The 16,715-nt window shown below is 46.4% G+C and overlaps 1 protein-coding gene across 6 annotated transcripts; it reads left to right on the forward strand.

Moving 5' to 3' along the window:
• Positions 1–123: 123 nt before the first annotated feature.
• Tmem175 (transmembrane protein 175) lies at positions 124–16,101 on the forward strand. Of its 6 annotated transcripts, none has more exons than XM_051170571.1 (12): positions 124–396; positions 4,106–4,141; positions 5,424–5,595; positions 5,769–5,807; positions 8,040–8,134; positions 10,373–10,424; positions 10,701–10,736; positions 11,262–11,345; positions 11,626–11,790; positions 12,768–12,846; positions 13,132–13,267; positions 14,439–16,101. In XM_051170571.1, exons 3-12 carry the CDS (start codon positions 5,452–5,454, stop codon positions 15,103–15,105), a joined length of 1,497 nt encoding a protein of 498 aa, XP_051026528.1. In that variant the 5' UTR covers positions 124–396; positions 4,106–4,141; positions 5,424–5,451; the 3' UTR covers positions 15,106–16,101. The 6 variants fall into 6 exon arrangements, with proteins under 6 accessions (XP_051026528.1, XP_051026530.1, XP_051026531.1 ...); XM_051170572.1 differs by having other exon boundaries at positions 126–396; positions 8,037–8,134; positions 12,768–12,834; XM_051170570.1 differs by having other exon boundaries at positions 127–396; positions 8,037–8,134.
• Positions 16,102–16,715: the final 614 nt, after the last annotated feature.

A 16,715-nucleotide genomic window follows, 5' to 3' on the forward strand; every position in this document is an offset into this window, starting at 1 on the left:
TCTGACCCTAACCTTGTCCGGTGTCTTCCGCTGGCCCGGGTGTGGCTGGAGCGTCGCGGGACGTTGGGCGCGCGCTGCGGACCGTCCCAGAGCCCGCCGCTCGCGCCTGACGCCTCAAGGTAAAGCGAGGCCTGGAGCGCACCCCTAGGGTCCCTAAAGCCCGGCTTAGGAGAGGAGGGTATTTACCCGACAAGCACAGACACGCCTTCTTATGTTTTGGCCCACACAGGTTTGGGGGAGGATGACCTAGTTGCTAGCATTAAGACTGGAAAAAACCAAAACACGTAACTTTAAAAGGAAAAAAAAAAGGCTTCACAACGTGTGTAGAAAAGTCACCTTGTGGTGCTGGACCCCGAATCCTGTGTGATGTCAACCACCCAGAGCTATCCATTTCAGGTGAGACAAAATTGTGGGATACCTCCGTGATTCCTAAAAACTCCTTGTGTAGAGTATGTGTTTTTGGACTAAAAAGTGGATCCTCAAGCCCAAATCAACATCTTAACGGTCCCAGAATTGTATGCTATCAAAGATGCCTTTGAAGACTGCCTGCTCTTAAAAGCCAAGTAGAAAATAAATGAAAGATGCTCATTAGCTACAGTGAGGTAGATGGTTGGTGAACAGTAGTTTTATATTAAAAAAAAAAATGGTGAAGTAGAAACTGTGGCTCACAAGTAGAGGAATAAAGATAAAGTGGAGATGGTACCTGGGGGTAACTGAGGAGATTTGTGAAGAAGCGTGTAGGAGCTAAAAGGGCAGTGTGGTGTTAACATGTTCTTAGATGGAAGATTCCAGCCCAGTGGGAGGGAGTAAAGGCTCCCTGGCACAGGAGGGAGGAGTACTGTCCTTTGGAATGGTGAGATAGTCAAGTCACATCCAGATATAGGATATTTAGTTTTGGCATACAGCAGCATGTTTCTATAAGAAAAACACTTCCAAGAGGCAGAGAGGAGGGAGTAGGGCTCGCAGTTGCAGGCAACTTTTACGTTGTTACTGGAATGAAGTTGAAGGGATTTTTGGTGGCTTCAGATTTCGTACATAGAAGGAAAGGAAATCTGAAAGCAAGAGGGGAAGTAAGGAACCCAAGGCTTAAGTAGTCAAGAGACCTAAAACAGCCATCGAGAGCACCTCATGAATAATTCGCTAGACTGAATGGGTCCTGAAGGTGAGGCTATAAACTCTTGCTGGCGTCACCTTGGGCAAGTGGAAATTTCTAAATCTTGTAATTACTTTAAAAGCCAGAGTCTTCTCAGACTAATTATTTCATAAATATAGATGGCCTTTATGGCATTGTAGTAGATGCCAAAGCCAAGATCTTAACTCATACCTACATCATGTGGTCTCTCCTGGTCGCACCTCATTAGGAACACGTACAAATCTAAAGTGAAATCTGTGCTCTCACTCCACAAAGCATTCTCTTGTAGTAGATTTCATAGTAAAGGATATTGCCAAAGAGGAAGAGAATTATTTTATAATGATGAAGGGATGAAGTCATCAAGAGGAAGTATCAGGGCTGGAGAGATGCTGAGTGGGTTAGAGTGTGTTGGCTTGCAGAGGGCTAGGGTCACATGATGGCTCACAACCATTCATAACTCTAGTTCCAGGGGTTCTGGAGCCCTCTTTAAATCTGTGCATGCATGTGGCGCACATCTGTATATGCAGGCAAAAGAATCAGACACACAAAAATTAATTTAAAACAAAAAGGACATATCAACTGTAAACATGTGATTAATGCCAAAGTTATAAAATATGTTAATTGAAAAGCTAACAGAACCACAAGTACAGAGAGACAAATTGAAAGTTGAGGTTGTTGGAGATTGTTTCTCAATAAATGATAAGAACCCAGAAAATCACAAAGGATATAGAGGACTTGAATAGCCCTGTCAACTATCTTGAATTAATGAATATTTATAGAATGGTCCCCATAATATTAGCAGAATATACATATTTTTCAAGTTTCTAAAGAACATTTACTAACTTAAAACATCGGACAATGAAACCAGTATGTTATCTGATCACAATGAATTTAGCTAGAAATTAGCAATGTGAAAATGTTCCGAATGGAAACTGGATAGCTTCCTTTTACATGTCAAAGAAGAAATCAAAAGTAGTATTTTTGAAGTTGAAAATGAAAATACAGAATTTAAAAATTATGGGATGCTATTAAGTCATTAGTAGGAAATGAATCACATATTAGTGAGCATAGTGTTCATCTTAAAAAGTTAGAACGATCAGAGAAAATGAAGCCCAAAGAAGTTTTTTAAAGGAATAGGGCCTGGAGAGATGGCTCAGAGGTTAAGAGCACTGTCTGTTCTTCCAGAGGTCCTGAGTTCAATTCCCAGCAACCACATGGTGACTCACAACCATCTATAATGTGATCTCCTCTGGCCTGCAGGTGTACATCCAGGCAGAGCACTTAATAAACAAATAAATCTTAAAAAAAAAAAAAAAAAAGGAATAGAAATAGCAAAGTGCAATGAACAAACAACAGATAATGAATTGTCCCTATAGGGAATGTGTCCCTATACTATTTGTTGAAAAGACCATTCTTTTCCCTGTTAAATACTTGTCAAAAGTCAATTAACAATAGATGTTTTCATTTCCTTTTTGTTTTGTTTTTTGAGACAGGGTTTCTCTTACAGTCCTGGTTATCCTAGACTCGCTTTGTAAACCCAGCTGGCCTTGAACTCGCAAGAGATCTGCCTGCCTCTGCTTCCCAAGTGCTCAGATTAAAGAGGTATGCCACCATGCCCAGCTTTTAATTTATTTCTGAACTCCATTATCCCTGTGCCAGCACTAGAAAAACATGAATCTTTTTCTGCCTGCCAGTGGATGAGCTAGAGAGGTACCTTTAATACAGTGGAAGTATGACAGCAGTAAAAGGGAGTGAGTTGTGACATTCTCAGGAACATGGGAAAGGAAGCCATGTTAAAATGGTCTCTTAGTATGTGCCTTCATGTACAACACATTCTAGAAATGCAGCATTGATAGCAGAAACATGAGCACCTGCCAAGTGCTAAGGTCTAGGTATGGAGAGCTTAGAAGGGCTAGCCAAGGATAAATTACCTTTCAGTTTTTATTTTATGAGTATGGATGCTTTGCCTGAATGTATGTACGTCTGTGCACCATATGCTTGTGGTGCCCACAGAGAACAAAAGAGAGCATCCAAACTCCTGGTACCAGAGTCACAGATGCTTGGGAACTGCCATGTTGCTGCTGGGATTTGAACCCTGGTCTTCTGAAGGAGTAGCTGGTGGCTTTCAGTCACTGAGCCGTGTCTCCAGTCCTCCTTCAGTCTTTGTGGTTATAGTGACACACCATTCCTCAGCAGCCCATGGTTCTGACTACTTACTCTAAAGCAGTGTTTCTCAACTTGTGGCCAATTGGTCCTTTCACAAGGTCACCTAAGACCACCAGAAAACACAGTTATTTACTTTACAGCTCAAAGCAGTAGCAACATCATAGTATGAAGTAGCAATGAAAATAATTTTATAGCTGGAGTCACCAACAACATGAGGAACTGTATTAAAAGGCTGTAGTATTAGGAAGGTTGAGAGCCACTGATCTAAAGACCGAGCCGTAAGTGAAGTAAACCAGAGGTAGAACAAAAGCCATGTTGCTCCTGTGCCTGCCTTTGCCATCCAGGCACCACATGTTCATCCTGGAGCTAATAAACCTGGGTTTGCTTTTTTCTTTGCCATATATTTCATTATCATGAACTAGGAAGATGACATAATACTTACCGTTTTGCAACTGCTTTTTTTTTCTTCTCCACATTGTATTTTATTTTACCTCTCTGGATTCCAGTGTGTCTTCACAACATTAATGGCTTGATAATTGGTCATATTTTTTACTTTTTTGTTGTAACAAACCTTGCTTCAGTGCATAGTCCAGTCCTGTCCCCTCAGACTTAGCTGCCCTGTGAGGGTGTTGATTGTACCTCTAGAGTTGCTGCCAATTGCCAGTTCAAAAATGGCCCTATTGCTCCCTGAGTATCCTTCTCACATCTGCTCTTGCCTGAGGATTTTTACCGTCCTAATTGGTACTTTGTTGCTTTCAGTAGTGTTTCCTTGATTACTAGTAAAGTTGATTTTTCTTTCTTTTGCAGCACTGGAGATAGAACCCCAGGCATCATATGTATAAGGTAGGCTATCTCCCACTGAATCCAGCCTGAATGCCCTATGTATATTTGTTTGCAACTAATTTTTTCCCATCTGAAAATTGCTAGTTGGCTTCATTTGTCCCTTTGTTTTTTAATGTATCATCTTGCTGAAGGCTTATGCGTGATTGCTAGGGCAGCGTGCCATCTCCCCCTTGCCTCTGATTATGTCATTCCAGATGTTAGGCCAGCAACACGCTCTTCAGAGTAAACCCAGTCATGCTTTGTTAACCTTGTTTCGTTACTAAAGGGCTTGTGCTTGTGACCACCCATTTTAAAGCTTCATCCTCCAAGTACCCTGCTTCTTCTTTCCCATAATCCCAGGGATTACCACTGCCTTCTACCCCTGACTCCCTGCCTTACAGCATCATTTCCCCTAACTGTTCTGGTGACTCCATGGCCTCATCTTCACAGCCTCCTTCCTCACCTCTGCTGCCTGAGGCTGTCCTTCCTCTGTCTCAGCAAACACGCCAAAGCAGGGTACATTCATATTGTTAGGCCTGGCTTAATTGCCCTCCTGGACCCAGGCATTACCTTCCTCCTGTAGTCTCAGGGCCTGCTTCCTGGGAACACTTGCATATTCTGCTTGGGCAGCTATACTCCACCTCACCTGGTCACAGCTTCAGCCTTCTGACCATCCTTGCCACACTCCTGTACCCTTTCCTCTGGCTGCAGGTGGGAACTTGGAAAGCACTTTCTATTGGTCTCCCCTTCCATATCCTGTGGTTGCTAAGTAGTTTTCAGTGTTTCTACATTGATTCCATCGCAGAATGCAGAGGGCTTCCATGGCTGTACTTCATCCCTTTGCTCCTGGGGCACAAATATTTCTCTCCTCAGAGAGTGTTCCAGCTGCCATCTCACTTGTCCACCCAGAATTGTTTTTGGAAAAGCTTAAAAGCAGCCCAGACCCTGTGCCCTCAGGGACATTCTAATTAGCCAGGAGACGTGCTAAATGAAGGCTGATAGGGCAGCTTTAGGGATCCTGGGGTCAGGTTTCAGGCCTTTCTTGGTACCCTGGTATGCTAAGCATCTGGCCTGTGTCATCAGTGCTTTCCCACCGAGACAGAGAATGACAGAGCTCACCTACGAGTCTGATGCTGATACTTTTATCCTGTGGCTAGAAATCCGGAGGGGCTCTCTCGTGAAGTGTCTTTCTCTTTGTCGCCATACCTAGCCTTTGTCTCTGCATTGAAATGGCTGAAGTTCACAGGGTTGCCCACCTGGGACATCCTCTGATATACTCAGAGCTACACTTACCTCTTCCTAGGCTGCTGTGACAACTCGGTGGCCCCACCATGTCCAGGCCCCAGACCCAAGAGCAGGCGGTGGATTCTGAGGAAGACTCATCTCTGCACAGGAGAGACGAGGAAGGGACTCAGAGCTCCCACCGCATGCTAGGCTTCAGTGATGCACTGCTGTCCATCATCGCCACTGTCATGGTCAGTGTGGGGCCCATCTCCAACCCACCCCGTGTTTCTGCAGCAGCCTCAGATGCCCAAGCCGCTTATGAAGGTGGAGGCTGCCCAGCAATGGTCAAAGTCCACATACTTTCTGCCTCTGAGGATTCAGCTCAAGACGTATCTCTTGGTTATTTTTGTCTTTGTTTCTTTAGATCCTGCCTGTGACTCACACAGAGATCTCACCAGAACAGGTAACAGGAACAATCTGCTTTGTATAATGGGCCAGTAAGAAAACCCAACCTGGACTTGGGGGACCAACCCCTGGATCTGCAGGCAGTAGAGCTCAAGGCAGGGTATTGAGAGGGCAGGACATCTGTGCTTCTTTCTGGCAGGGTGTGGACTCAGAGCAGGTGGAGATGAGGTTCAAGTACAAGCCCTGGTAAAGGAGGCTTTATGGCTAGCTAGATGGACAGGTGCTGCTACCCTCCACTGAGAGGAAGAAGAAGCATGTCTGTACATCCCAGGCTTCTGCCAAGTCATCCTGTATCTGTAGCAAAGAACTTTAAAAAGAAGAGTTTCCGAAGCCTGGCATGGTGGCACACACCTTTAATCCCAGTACTCGGGAGGCAGAGGCAGGCAGTTTGCTGTGAGTTTGAGGCCAGCCTGGTCTACAAAGCGAGTCCAGGGCAGCCAAGGCTACACAGTGAAACCTTGTCTTGAAAAACCAAAAAAATTAAAATGAAAAAATAAAAGAATTTCCATTTATATCCAACTTTATGGGATTTTTTTTTTCTGAGTCAACAACATGTAGCTTTTTAGTGAAATAACTTTGAGACGTGGACATAACTGAAGTACCTGTCTTGCTTTCATTCTGTGACTGGCATGCCACCATACAAGCCTCGTAAGTGCTGTGCACCCTGAAGGAGGCAGGCTGCAGCTCTACCCAGCTGGCCCCACAACAGTGAGGTCTGGCTCTAGCTGTACCTGTGAGCTGAGGCAGATCTTTGAGGAGGCCCCAGAACTACTGAGGTTTTTCTTTTGAACTATGGTTACAATACTGTTGTTAGTGTTATGATGAAAATTAAACTTTTAGAGACATGAGCATCAGACCACATTTGTGCTGTACTCAGAGCTGTTCTGATAGGAAAATACCTGCTAGTGGATGGTCTAGGAGAAAGTTCCAGGCTACTCAAGGCTGCATAGTAAGAACCTGTCTCCAAAGCAAAACAACAACAACAACAAAAAGTAAATAAAATGAAAAAGCATAGTGAGCAGATATGGCTCAGTGGTAGAGTGTTTGTCTAGCGTGCATGGGGTTAGGGTTTTAATCCCTGGTTCTCAAAATAAAAATTTTTTTAAGTTTATTATTGTGAGAGTATATAATTTGCGAGTGACAGTTGCAGGCACATATGCCACAGCAGATATGTGGAGGTCAGAAGATAACTTTCAGAAAGCAATTCTCTCTTTCTACCATGGGTTCTGAGAATCCAACTCAGGTCATCAGGCTTGCTTGATTTTTTGTTTTTTTTTTTTTTAAGATGTATTTATTGCCAGGCGGTGGTGGCGCAAGTCTTTAATCCCAGCACTCAGGAGGCAAAGGCAGGCAGATTTCTGTGAGTTTGAGGCCCGCCTGGTCTACAGAGTGAGCTCCAGGACAGTCAGGCCTGCACAGAGAAACCCCATCTCAAAAAACCAAAAAAAAAAAAAGTTTATTATTATGTATAGTGCTCTGCCTGCATGTACACCTGCAGGGCAGAAAAGGGTGTCAGATCACATTACAGATGGTTGTGAGCCACCCTGTGGTTGCTGGGAATTGAACTCAGGCCCCTGGAAGAGCAGACAGTGCTCTTAACCTCTGAGCCATCTCTCCAGCCCCAAGCCCTCATGATTTCAGGTGAAAGAGCTCTGCCTTGATTAAGGTTTCTTTCAGTACACTGGTGTCTGTTGGAGCCACAGCCTGTTGTGTGGTGATTACCTGTGGCAGACCCATTCTGCTCACGGGGACTTTCAGAGGTGTCCCTGCCAATTACTCTGCTGGGTCTAACCCTGCGATAGCCTGATGCCTGTGTCCCTCCAGAAATCACATGTTAGAGCTTAACCCCCAAGGGGAGTGCTTTAGAAGGCAATTAATGACCTTACAAAACGACTAGATGCCTTGTGTCCATTTTATCACTTATGCTATGGCTGTTGAAATGTCTGACTGTCCCCAGATGTCAGCCAGGACTTTTTTGCTACTTGAGGTGATGGTGTCAGCCTGTGACACTCGGCAATCTATTGCGTTAGGACACCTTTGAGGGAGGAGTTGGGGTAAGTATGGTAGATGTGAGGATAGACTCAGAGCAGACACAGACTGTGTGTACTTTGAGGCTGGGACTTCCCTAAATGCCTTACTGTGCAATAGGGAAAGTCTTGCCATCGAAATGGCCGCTGTTGGGTCACATGTGTTACTTTGTTCTAATAGCAGTGTTCTTTTCATACAGCAGTTTGACAAAAGTATACAGAAACTTCTAGCAACTAGGATTGCTGTCTACCTCATGACATTTCTAATCGTAACTGTGGCCTGGGCAGCACATACCAGGTAGGGAGTCAGACTTTTAACACAAAGTCCTTGTTGTTATGATTCTATCAGGGTAGGCAAAGGCTATAGGTCGCTAAGTATTGCAGAGCTGTGTCGTTCTCGGTATCTGTGGGCCCCTTGGTTCACATGTTGTGTCCTAGGGGAGCTAGCTCTTCCCACCCTGGCCTCTGGTTCTCACTCTGACAGGACAGTACAGCATGGTCAGGCTTGCTCCAGAGAAGACCTGGCTCTGTAGCCCCGCCCTCCCCCTTTTCCTGTCCATTAGGGGAGGCAGACGTGTCTGCCTGCCAGGGCCACTGGAAGGCCGGAATAGCACATGACAGAGAAGAGAGAATACAAGCCTAATGGCTATGTCTCAAACCAACCATAAGCCCTTCTCTGTATGGAAGCTGAGCCTACAGATTACATTCTGTTGTCTGAGTTTTGTCCTAGGGAGAAATAAGGCTCTTTAGGATCCCAGGGCACAGGGCTCCATAGCTGCATGAGCCCCTCACCACTGAATGTCAGGCAGGCAGGGGGACAGGAGGCTTCCGTAGAGAGAGATGGGCAGGTGGCGTTTCTTTCTGGGGGAGGGGAGACTCTGTGTAGTAGGCCAGCCTGGCCTTGAACTCAGAGATCCTCCTGCCTCTGCCTCCTGAGTGCTGGATTTATTAAAGGCATGCATTTAGCTCACTGCTATTTACAAGTGTAGCAAAATGTTTCATGTTACACACTTGTTCTCAACAAAATGATGGTGCTAGATGTTTCAAGAACTGGGCAGGCTTGTCTTTTTGGTCTCCCTTGTTTATAGAATGTTCAGGAGTCTCACAGGCTGCTGCGTCCTGGGTGGCCTGCAACTTTAGCCAATCTTTCCTATACAGCTTCATGGTTCATTCACCAGGGACCACACCTACTGTGGAACATCAGCAGTAGGGTTCTGAGGCCCAGGGAGTCTGTGAGGAACTTCATAGATCTGTCCTGCATCCTGCTCTGGGTGCTCACTCATACATATGAGCTTAATACCAGCAAGTAGCCAGCAGAGCTGCTGTCCCTGGGGCTGCAGCCCTTTCTATCCCTTCTATCTGGCTTATTAATAAGGATTTCAGCCCAAATGAGCCTGTGTTTCTGTCATGAGCAAAAGGTAGCTTCCTAAAGTGAGGATGGCAGTTCAGCTGAGTCCAGTCCAAAAGAAGGCGCTGTGTTGGAGTGGTACCTGAGCCACGGTCAGCTGCTTTGGGGACAAGACTGTTGTAGGGCCCAGGCATGACCGGAGGCTTCAGGGTGGCCTGTGCTCGTGCTTTCATGAAGGATGGTGCTCGATTTTGTTTTCTATTTACGTTGCATCTCTATATGAAACTGCCTCTGTTAAGTAACAACTTCCAACAGGTATAGTGTGTGACATCTTTGGGGAAAAATGAGAAAAAAGTATTTTCTTTCTTCAAAATGGATTTTAGACACAATGTCTAAAAACAAATGTATCTCTAGCTGCACATCCCCAGATGGTGATTTCCAGAAAGTGTGACTGGACAAATCTCAGGAGACAGGAGGCTTTAGCCACCTGCTAGTCCTGCCCTTAGCTGGACCTCTCTGGACAGTTAAAAAGTCCTCTACCCTTGTGCAGGCTTTCTATGAAATGCCACTGTGAGAGCCACAGCTGTATAGGCGGTTTCTGCAAAATAATGGGAAGAATCGGCCTGAAGAAATAGCTCAGAGGTTAAGAGCAGTGGCTGTTCTTCCAGAGGTCCTGAGTTCAGTTGTCTATAATAAGATCTGGTGCCCTCTTCTGATGGGCAGACACACGTGTAGACAGAAAACTGTATATATAATAAATTAATAAATAAATCTTTTTAAAAAATGGGCAGAATGTGTGAAAGAGGTATGTGCTTCCCCACATAAGCTATGTTTTCTTTGAACTTTCTGACTTCCATACACTAGGTAGTATTTTTATGTTCTACAAATTACATTTTATTTTGTACATATGTGAGTGTATGCATGTGTGTACGTGCACCAAAATCAGAGAATAACTTGTAGAATTTGGTTTTCTCCTCCTCTAATGTGGGTCCACGGATTAAACTCAAATCCCCAGGCTTGATAGCATCTTTATCTACCATCAGTCCCAGTAGGTAGTATCTTAAATTTGATCAGAAGTGACATTTTGTATGATTTTAACTAGAAAATGCTGTGGGAGGTACATTTTAATTTTAATCCTATGGAGCCATAGTTGAATGATAGCCCCTCTTCTCTTTTTCCTAACTTTAGATTGTTCCAGGTTGTTGGGAAAATAGACGATACACTTGCCTTGCTCAACCTGGTGAGTTATTGCTGCTTTGAAAATTGAGCTTAGTTAGGGTTTAGCCCTCCTGACAGGTAGAAGGTATGGGTTCTGACAGCCTGGGTTCTGCCCATCCTTGGAAGCTCTTCAAATGGCCCATGGGTCCGTCTGTCCAGAACAGGGCACAGACTTCTTGGGTCTAACCCCACAACCCCGCTGCTGCCTTCCTGGAGTGCTCCCTTCTTCCTGGAGTGCTCCCTTCTTCTTCGCAGGCTCTGTGGTGACTGTAACCTCCCTCCTTTCCCTTCATCATAGGCCTGTATGATGACCATCACTCTTCTGCCCTACACAGTGAGTGAAGATCATCTCCCTGAACGCCTCACTGAGCCCGTCTGTGTGTGACAGTCCTCAGAAATGCAGCCCAAGTTTCAAGACCTGGACTGTAAACTACAGAGGAGAGAGTTCAAGGGAACTAGTGGTTGGGGATGAATAGAGGAAGGAGCTTAGGGCTGCTGGAGGCAGAGGCCACAAGAGTAGCCCTGATGCCCTTTGCTCTATAACCCACACGAGCAGATCACCAAGCACTTAAAATCCTAAGACAGGCTATTGACCCAAGTATACAGGGTTATAATGCAGAGAATTCATATCTGGGGGATTTTACATGACATTAATGACACTGGCTTGAAAGGCCTGACGCAGTGGGTGGAATTGCTCTGTTGGAGGGCCCAGTATACCCATCTCCAGACCAACACTGTTGTCTTCACACTAGGACAGTTTTCTGCTCAGCGCCCAGTACAGAGACAGGGAAGCTCATTATGCTCCATCTCAGGGCTGCTCTGATAGCCTTTTGGGGGTTTGTGGGGGTTCTTTTGACAGTTTTCTCTAATGGTGATGTTCCCTGATGTGCCCCTGGGCATCTTCCTGTTCTGCACGTGTGTGATTGCCATTGGATCTGTGCAGGTAGGGGCACAGGGTATGAACTATGTTTGCCGTGGGGTGTGCAGACCAAGTGTCAGTACCCTGATCTACAGCTCAGGTAGCCCAGGTCTTAGCCAGGGCCTCACAGTCACTGAGTACAATGAGAGTTGCTATTGCCGTCTCCATCCCAGACTCTCAGAACATCCCAGAGGAGGAGGCTATCTAGGAGGGACACCCTTGTCCCTGACCCCTAAAAACTGGCTGTGGTGCTCACTCTGCCTGTGAATGTACCCTAAAGCCTGTCTTGTTTGTTTTGCCACAGGCCATGATTGTGGGGTATGCCTTCCACTTCCCACATCTGTTGAATCCACAGATCCAGCATTCTGCACACAGGGCTCTGTCCCGGCGACACATCCTGCACGTAGTCCTCCGTGGCCCAGCACTGTGTTTTGTTGCAGCTGTCTTTTCCCTCTTTTTCTTCCCCTTGGTGAGTGCTGGGAATCTCAGAGGAAGTCTTAGCCCAATTGAAAAAAGCAAGTGCAGCTAACAGGGGAAAGAACAGGGAATGCTGAAACAATGTTTTCAGAGTGGGCTGTGGAAGCTGGCTCAAGCTGGGTCAACTTAAGTTGTAAATACTATGAAAGTGCATTGAATTTTAAACCAAAGTATCTTAAGAACTGTGGAGAATGACAAATGCTAGTTATTTTAAATGTTGGGTAACAGGCTGGTGAGAAGGTCAGTTGGTAAAGGTACTTGCCACCAAACCAGGTGATCTCAGGGACATACATGATAAAAGGAGAGAACTGACTCCTGAAAACGGCCCTCTGGCCTTCACATGCACACTGTAGTATATGAGCACCTTCACACATGCATACAAACAAAAAGTAAAATAACGTAACTAAATGATAACGCTTGGCAAGCATTTCAGGAGCATTCCAGGTTTTAAGGAGATGGAGATGGAGGCCTGTGACTGCTGTAAATGCCATCCTAAAAGCCCTGGCAGGTTATCTGCTTCTTGTGAGGAGATAAGGTACCAGCTGAGTGGGTGGCACCCAGGGAACCCAGAGACTTTATAAATTGGAACAGAGCAGAACACTGTATGGGAAGCATCTAACCAAGTAGGCCTGGACTTGGGGGCACCACAGGTGAGGTGTCTTTTCAGATTCATTCCCATTAATTTCTTAGTTAGAATGCTTAGCTTTTGTTGTTGAGCTCTCACTGTTCATTATGTATTCTGGATACTAAACTCTTAGAAAGTGCATGACTGGTGTACACTTCTTCTTGTGATGGCCCTTCCTTTGGGATTGTGTGCCTTTACACACAGCTCACTCCCATAAAGGACAGCTCTCTGGTTTTTCCTTTGTTTTGCCTGCTGCCCCTCCATTGGGGCAGAAGAGTGGGACCAGACTTCAGGTGTGAGCAGCCCTCCACAGAAACACTCTGACATGTTATTTCTTCCTGCAGTCATATGTGCTGATGGTGACCGTCATCTTCCTCCCTCACATCAGCAAGGTTACCGCCTGGTGCAAAGGCAAGTTTTGGGGTAGGTGAGCGTGCACAGTGCTGCCATAAGCATATTGGAAGGTTCCACCAGCTTTCCCTGAGTGGGAACAAGGCAGTGGGTGATGGCTCAGGGCTGCCCTCCTGGGCTCAGCCCAGATCTGGTGGTGGGTTTGCTGGGCCCTGGCTGCTTCCTCCCCCTTATGCATCTCTGGGTCATTTCCCCTCTTGGCCTGAGTATTCCTAGCCCCTTGGAAAAGAGGGTAGTGATAGCCACACTGGCCTGATAGTCCCCCAGCTAGGTTAGTTTCTTCTGGCATGTCCACAGGCCACAGGGAGTCTCCAGTTCACAGTGTGGAGCCCTTCAGTATCGACCTGCATGCGCCTCTCAGCAAAGAGCGGGTGGAAGCGTTCAGCGACGGTGTCTATGCCATCGTGGCCACACTTCTCATCCTGGACATCTGGTGAGGGCCCACTCTGCTGCTTCGCCTCATCTTCCAGGTGGTAGTATGTCTCCTTAGGAACTCAAGAGAGGTCTTACTGAGTACCAGCTTCCCCTTGGGTGGCCACATATTTATTCAGGCCTCTCTTCCCTAAAGGTCTCCCATCCCCGTTCCTCTCAGCCTGATTGCGTAAGTGCCAAGGAGAGTACCTTCCCCACGGCTGCCTTGTGCTATCTATCCCAGAAATAGTCAGGCAGCTCCCTTAGGCCTTATCCCCACCAAACCTATTAGGACTGGCTCTTCTATATGGCCTGGCTCTAACACAATACGGTTGGAGCTCTAGTGTGAGTGCTCACTTTTATTTCCAAGTGTCTCCTTTTTTATTCTTAAAGCCCCTTGCCCTCCTCTAGCCTATGGTTCCTCAGTTGAATTCTTATCTTATTAAACACACCATAACTGTTTTTAGATTCTGCATCTAACACTATGATTCTCCCGATAGTTTTGAATAGATTTTCTACTATAATTTGTGACTTCTTATAAGCTAGAAATAAATATTCATTAGTATCAGATTTCTTGGGGGCTTTAGATTAAAAAGAACATTCCAGAACAACCTGCTTTTGCTTCCACTCTGCAGCCAAGGCTGAAGGACTCAGCCAAGAGTCTATGGTTAGGACAGGAATTCTAGCCAAGAGAAGGCTGCTACCTTCTGCTGGAGTCTTACCTCTTATTACAGCCCTCGGGCTCTTTCCTGCCCTCTCTTATGTCCCTCCTTCTGGCTGACTTGGAGGAAGTAGTGGCTACTTGGGTATCCAGTTGTCCATATCCAGGTAATGGGTTTCCATCCCGTGACTCGGCTCCAACACAGCCTGCAAGATTCAGGCTAGCTATGGGGAATCTGTCTCCTATAGGTGTCCTGCCCTCAGGAAGCTGGCCCTGGCCAGCCAACCAGAGCTGTCTGTCAACTCCTAGTTGTCAGATAGGGCCACCATTTGGCAGAGAATATACAACACTGGGTAATCTTCCATTTAATGAAGAAAAGTAGTAGCTGTTTAGTTTGTGCGTAGGGAGCACTTTTGTGTGCTAAAGATCATACACCATTAATCTCAAGTTCACTTTATAATGCTTAGTCTACTCCTCTGGCCCTGTCATCTCTGGGAGGCTGTTACAAATGCCATCTGTTCATACTTCCCAGTGAGGACAACGTTCCGGATCCCAAGGATGTGCAAGAGAAATTCAGTGGTAGCCTTGTGGCTGCCCTGGGCGCATACGGGCCACAATTCCTGGCGTACTTCGGCTCCTTCGCCACAGTGGGTCTGCTCTGGTTTGCCCACCATTCACTCTTCCTGCATGTCCGGAAGGCTACACAGACCATGGGGTTACTGAACATACTGTCCCTGGCCTTTGTGGGTGGCCTCCCTCTGGCCTACCAGCAGACCTCAGCTTTTGCCCGGCAGCCCCATGATGAACTGGAGCGTGTGCGTGTCAGCTGTGCCATCATCTTCTTTGCCAGCATCTTCCAGTTTGCGATCTGGACTGCAGCCCTGCTGCATCAGACGGAGACGCTCCAGCCAGCTGTGCGATTTGGTGGGCAGGAGCACGCGTTCATGTTTGCCAAGCTTGCACTGTACCCCTGTGCCAGCCTGTTGGCCTTTGCGGCCACCTGCCTACTGAGCCGCTTCAGCACAGCCATCTTCCACCTCATGCAGATTGCAGTGCCCTTTGCCTTCCTGCTTCTGCGTCTCCTTGTGCGTCTTGTCCTGGCAGGCCTTCAACTCCTATGGGACTTGTGGCCAGAGCGCCCCCAACCAGGCCAGGATGAACCTGAGGCACAGTCCCAGCTCTTGCCTTCCTCTTGCTAATGCCAAGAAAACCACACCTGCCCATCCTAGGCATACTGTAAGGGTCCTATGGAGATGTCTCAATAGAAGTTTTTGTGACACTGGGGCTGTGGATTTATTAGCCTGGGTATTGTTTAAATTGTGAAATATCAAGATCTATTTCAAGAGTGAATATTGTTTACATTTTGCAGTGAGGGGTTTCATGGGAACTCAATTTATTGCTTTTATTTGTTTACTTTCCTTTTTACCTCCCTGCCCCCAACACTGTCAGGGTTATTTACCTGTCTGACTAACCTGAACAAGCCACTTAGGGCTGTCACTGAGGTCTTCTTTGAGCAGCAGTCCCTCCGTACTCCTTGCTCTGACATGCATGTGGCCACATAGGCCACCCTTCTTCTCAGAACCTTCAGGCAGTTGAGTCTGGGCTAAGTCAGGCTGAGAAGCTGCTGTCTGGCTCACATCCTCACAAGGACAGAGCTTCCCTGGTAGGGGTGCCAGTCCTGCCCGTTCCCATGCCAGTTGTCAGACAAAGAGAAGAGGCAGCTACACGACAGCAAAGTCCACACTGTATTTGGCCCAGATATAAATTAGATCACATTCAGGTAGTGATAAATTACACACACAGTTAGGACCAGTGCACAGGACATACTCCACAGAAGGACAGGCTCACTTAAATACAGAGGACATGCTACACTGACCGTAATTTACAAACAATTCCTACAGGTTGAAATAAAAGTGAAAAACATCACAACGAATTTCTTTTGAACATTGAAGATGATGTAAACATGAGCATCTACACTGAGATCACAGATGGACGTCAGATGCACTTGTATGCAGTTTTGGCAGAAGCAGGTGAAGGGTGCCACAATGGTCCTAGGAAGCTGCCACACTTGGGAGGGTGGCCACAAACCCAGTGGTAACAAGCAGGAGGAGGATCTACCTAGACCTGTTTACTTTTTTGGAGATAAGCATCACAGGAGACTTCTCACATAGGTCCTTCCCCTCCAGGGCTGGGGCTGGACCTCTGAACACCTTTAGCTGCACCCTTCCCTTTTTTTTAAATTTTTTTACCTTTTGAGAGGGGCCTTAGCTCTATAGCCCAGTTGTGCCTTTAGTTTGCTATTCTCTTGCTTTAGCCCCCTAAGAAATATACAGGCATGCACCACCAGACTTAGCTAGGCAGCTCATTTTTGGACATACTCTTCTGGGTTCTGAGGTGTGACAGTGAATTCTTGAGTGCATGGAAGAGAACTTTGTCTCATTCTGTGAACCTGGTGCCCCCAGCAAGGCCTGGTCATCAGAGCTGCCTCTATTTGTGTAGGAGCCAGAGTAGAAGTTCTACATCTACAAGGAAGGACTTTCGTCTGGCAAACAGCATGTATATAAAGTGCTTTAAGTTGAATCTAAGGGAGTTCTAGCCACTCCACAGCAGCAGGTGTTATTTACATGATCAGGTACCACCCAGTCCTGTTCTGATCCCTTCTGGGCACTATGTGCCCACTCCAGGACTGAGGAGGGGCACACAGGGCCTGGCACACATTCCAGCTGTGACACATAGGTGACACCTAAACTTACCTAGCCTCAGGGTAGACAAAGAGGTAATAGCTTTGTCAGTTCAGGGTCATCAGATG

The sequence above is a fragment of the Acomys russatus genome, chromosome 28, assembly GCF_903995435.1.
Source record: "Acomys russatus chromosome 28, mAcoRus1.1, whole genome shotgun sequence".
NCBI classification, from domain to species: Eukaryota; Metazoa; Chordata; class Mammalia; order Rodentia; family Muridae; genus Acomys; species Acomys russatus.

Bases quoted from the DNA above. Each gene is read 5' to 3' on its own strand.
- Tmem175 (XM_051170570.1), top strand. From the start codon at position 5,452: ATGTCCAGGCCCCAGACCCAAGAGCAGGCGGTGGATTCTGAGGAAGAC. The intron at 5,808-8,036 runs GTAACAGGAACA...CTTTTCATACAG, and splicing joins CAGAGATCTCACCAGAACAG to CAGTTTGACAAAAGTATACA. The intron at 8,135-10,372 runs GTAGGGAGTCAG...TCCTAACTTTAG, and splicing joins GCCTGGGCAGCACATACCAG to ATTGTTCCAGGTTGTTGGGA.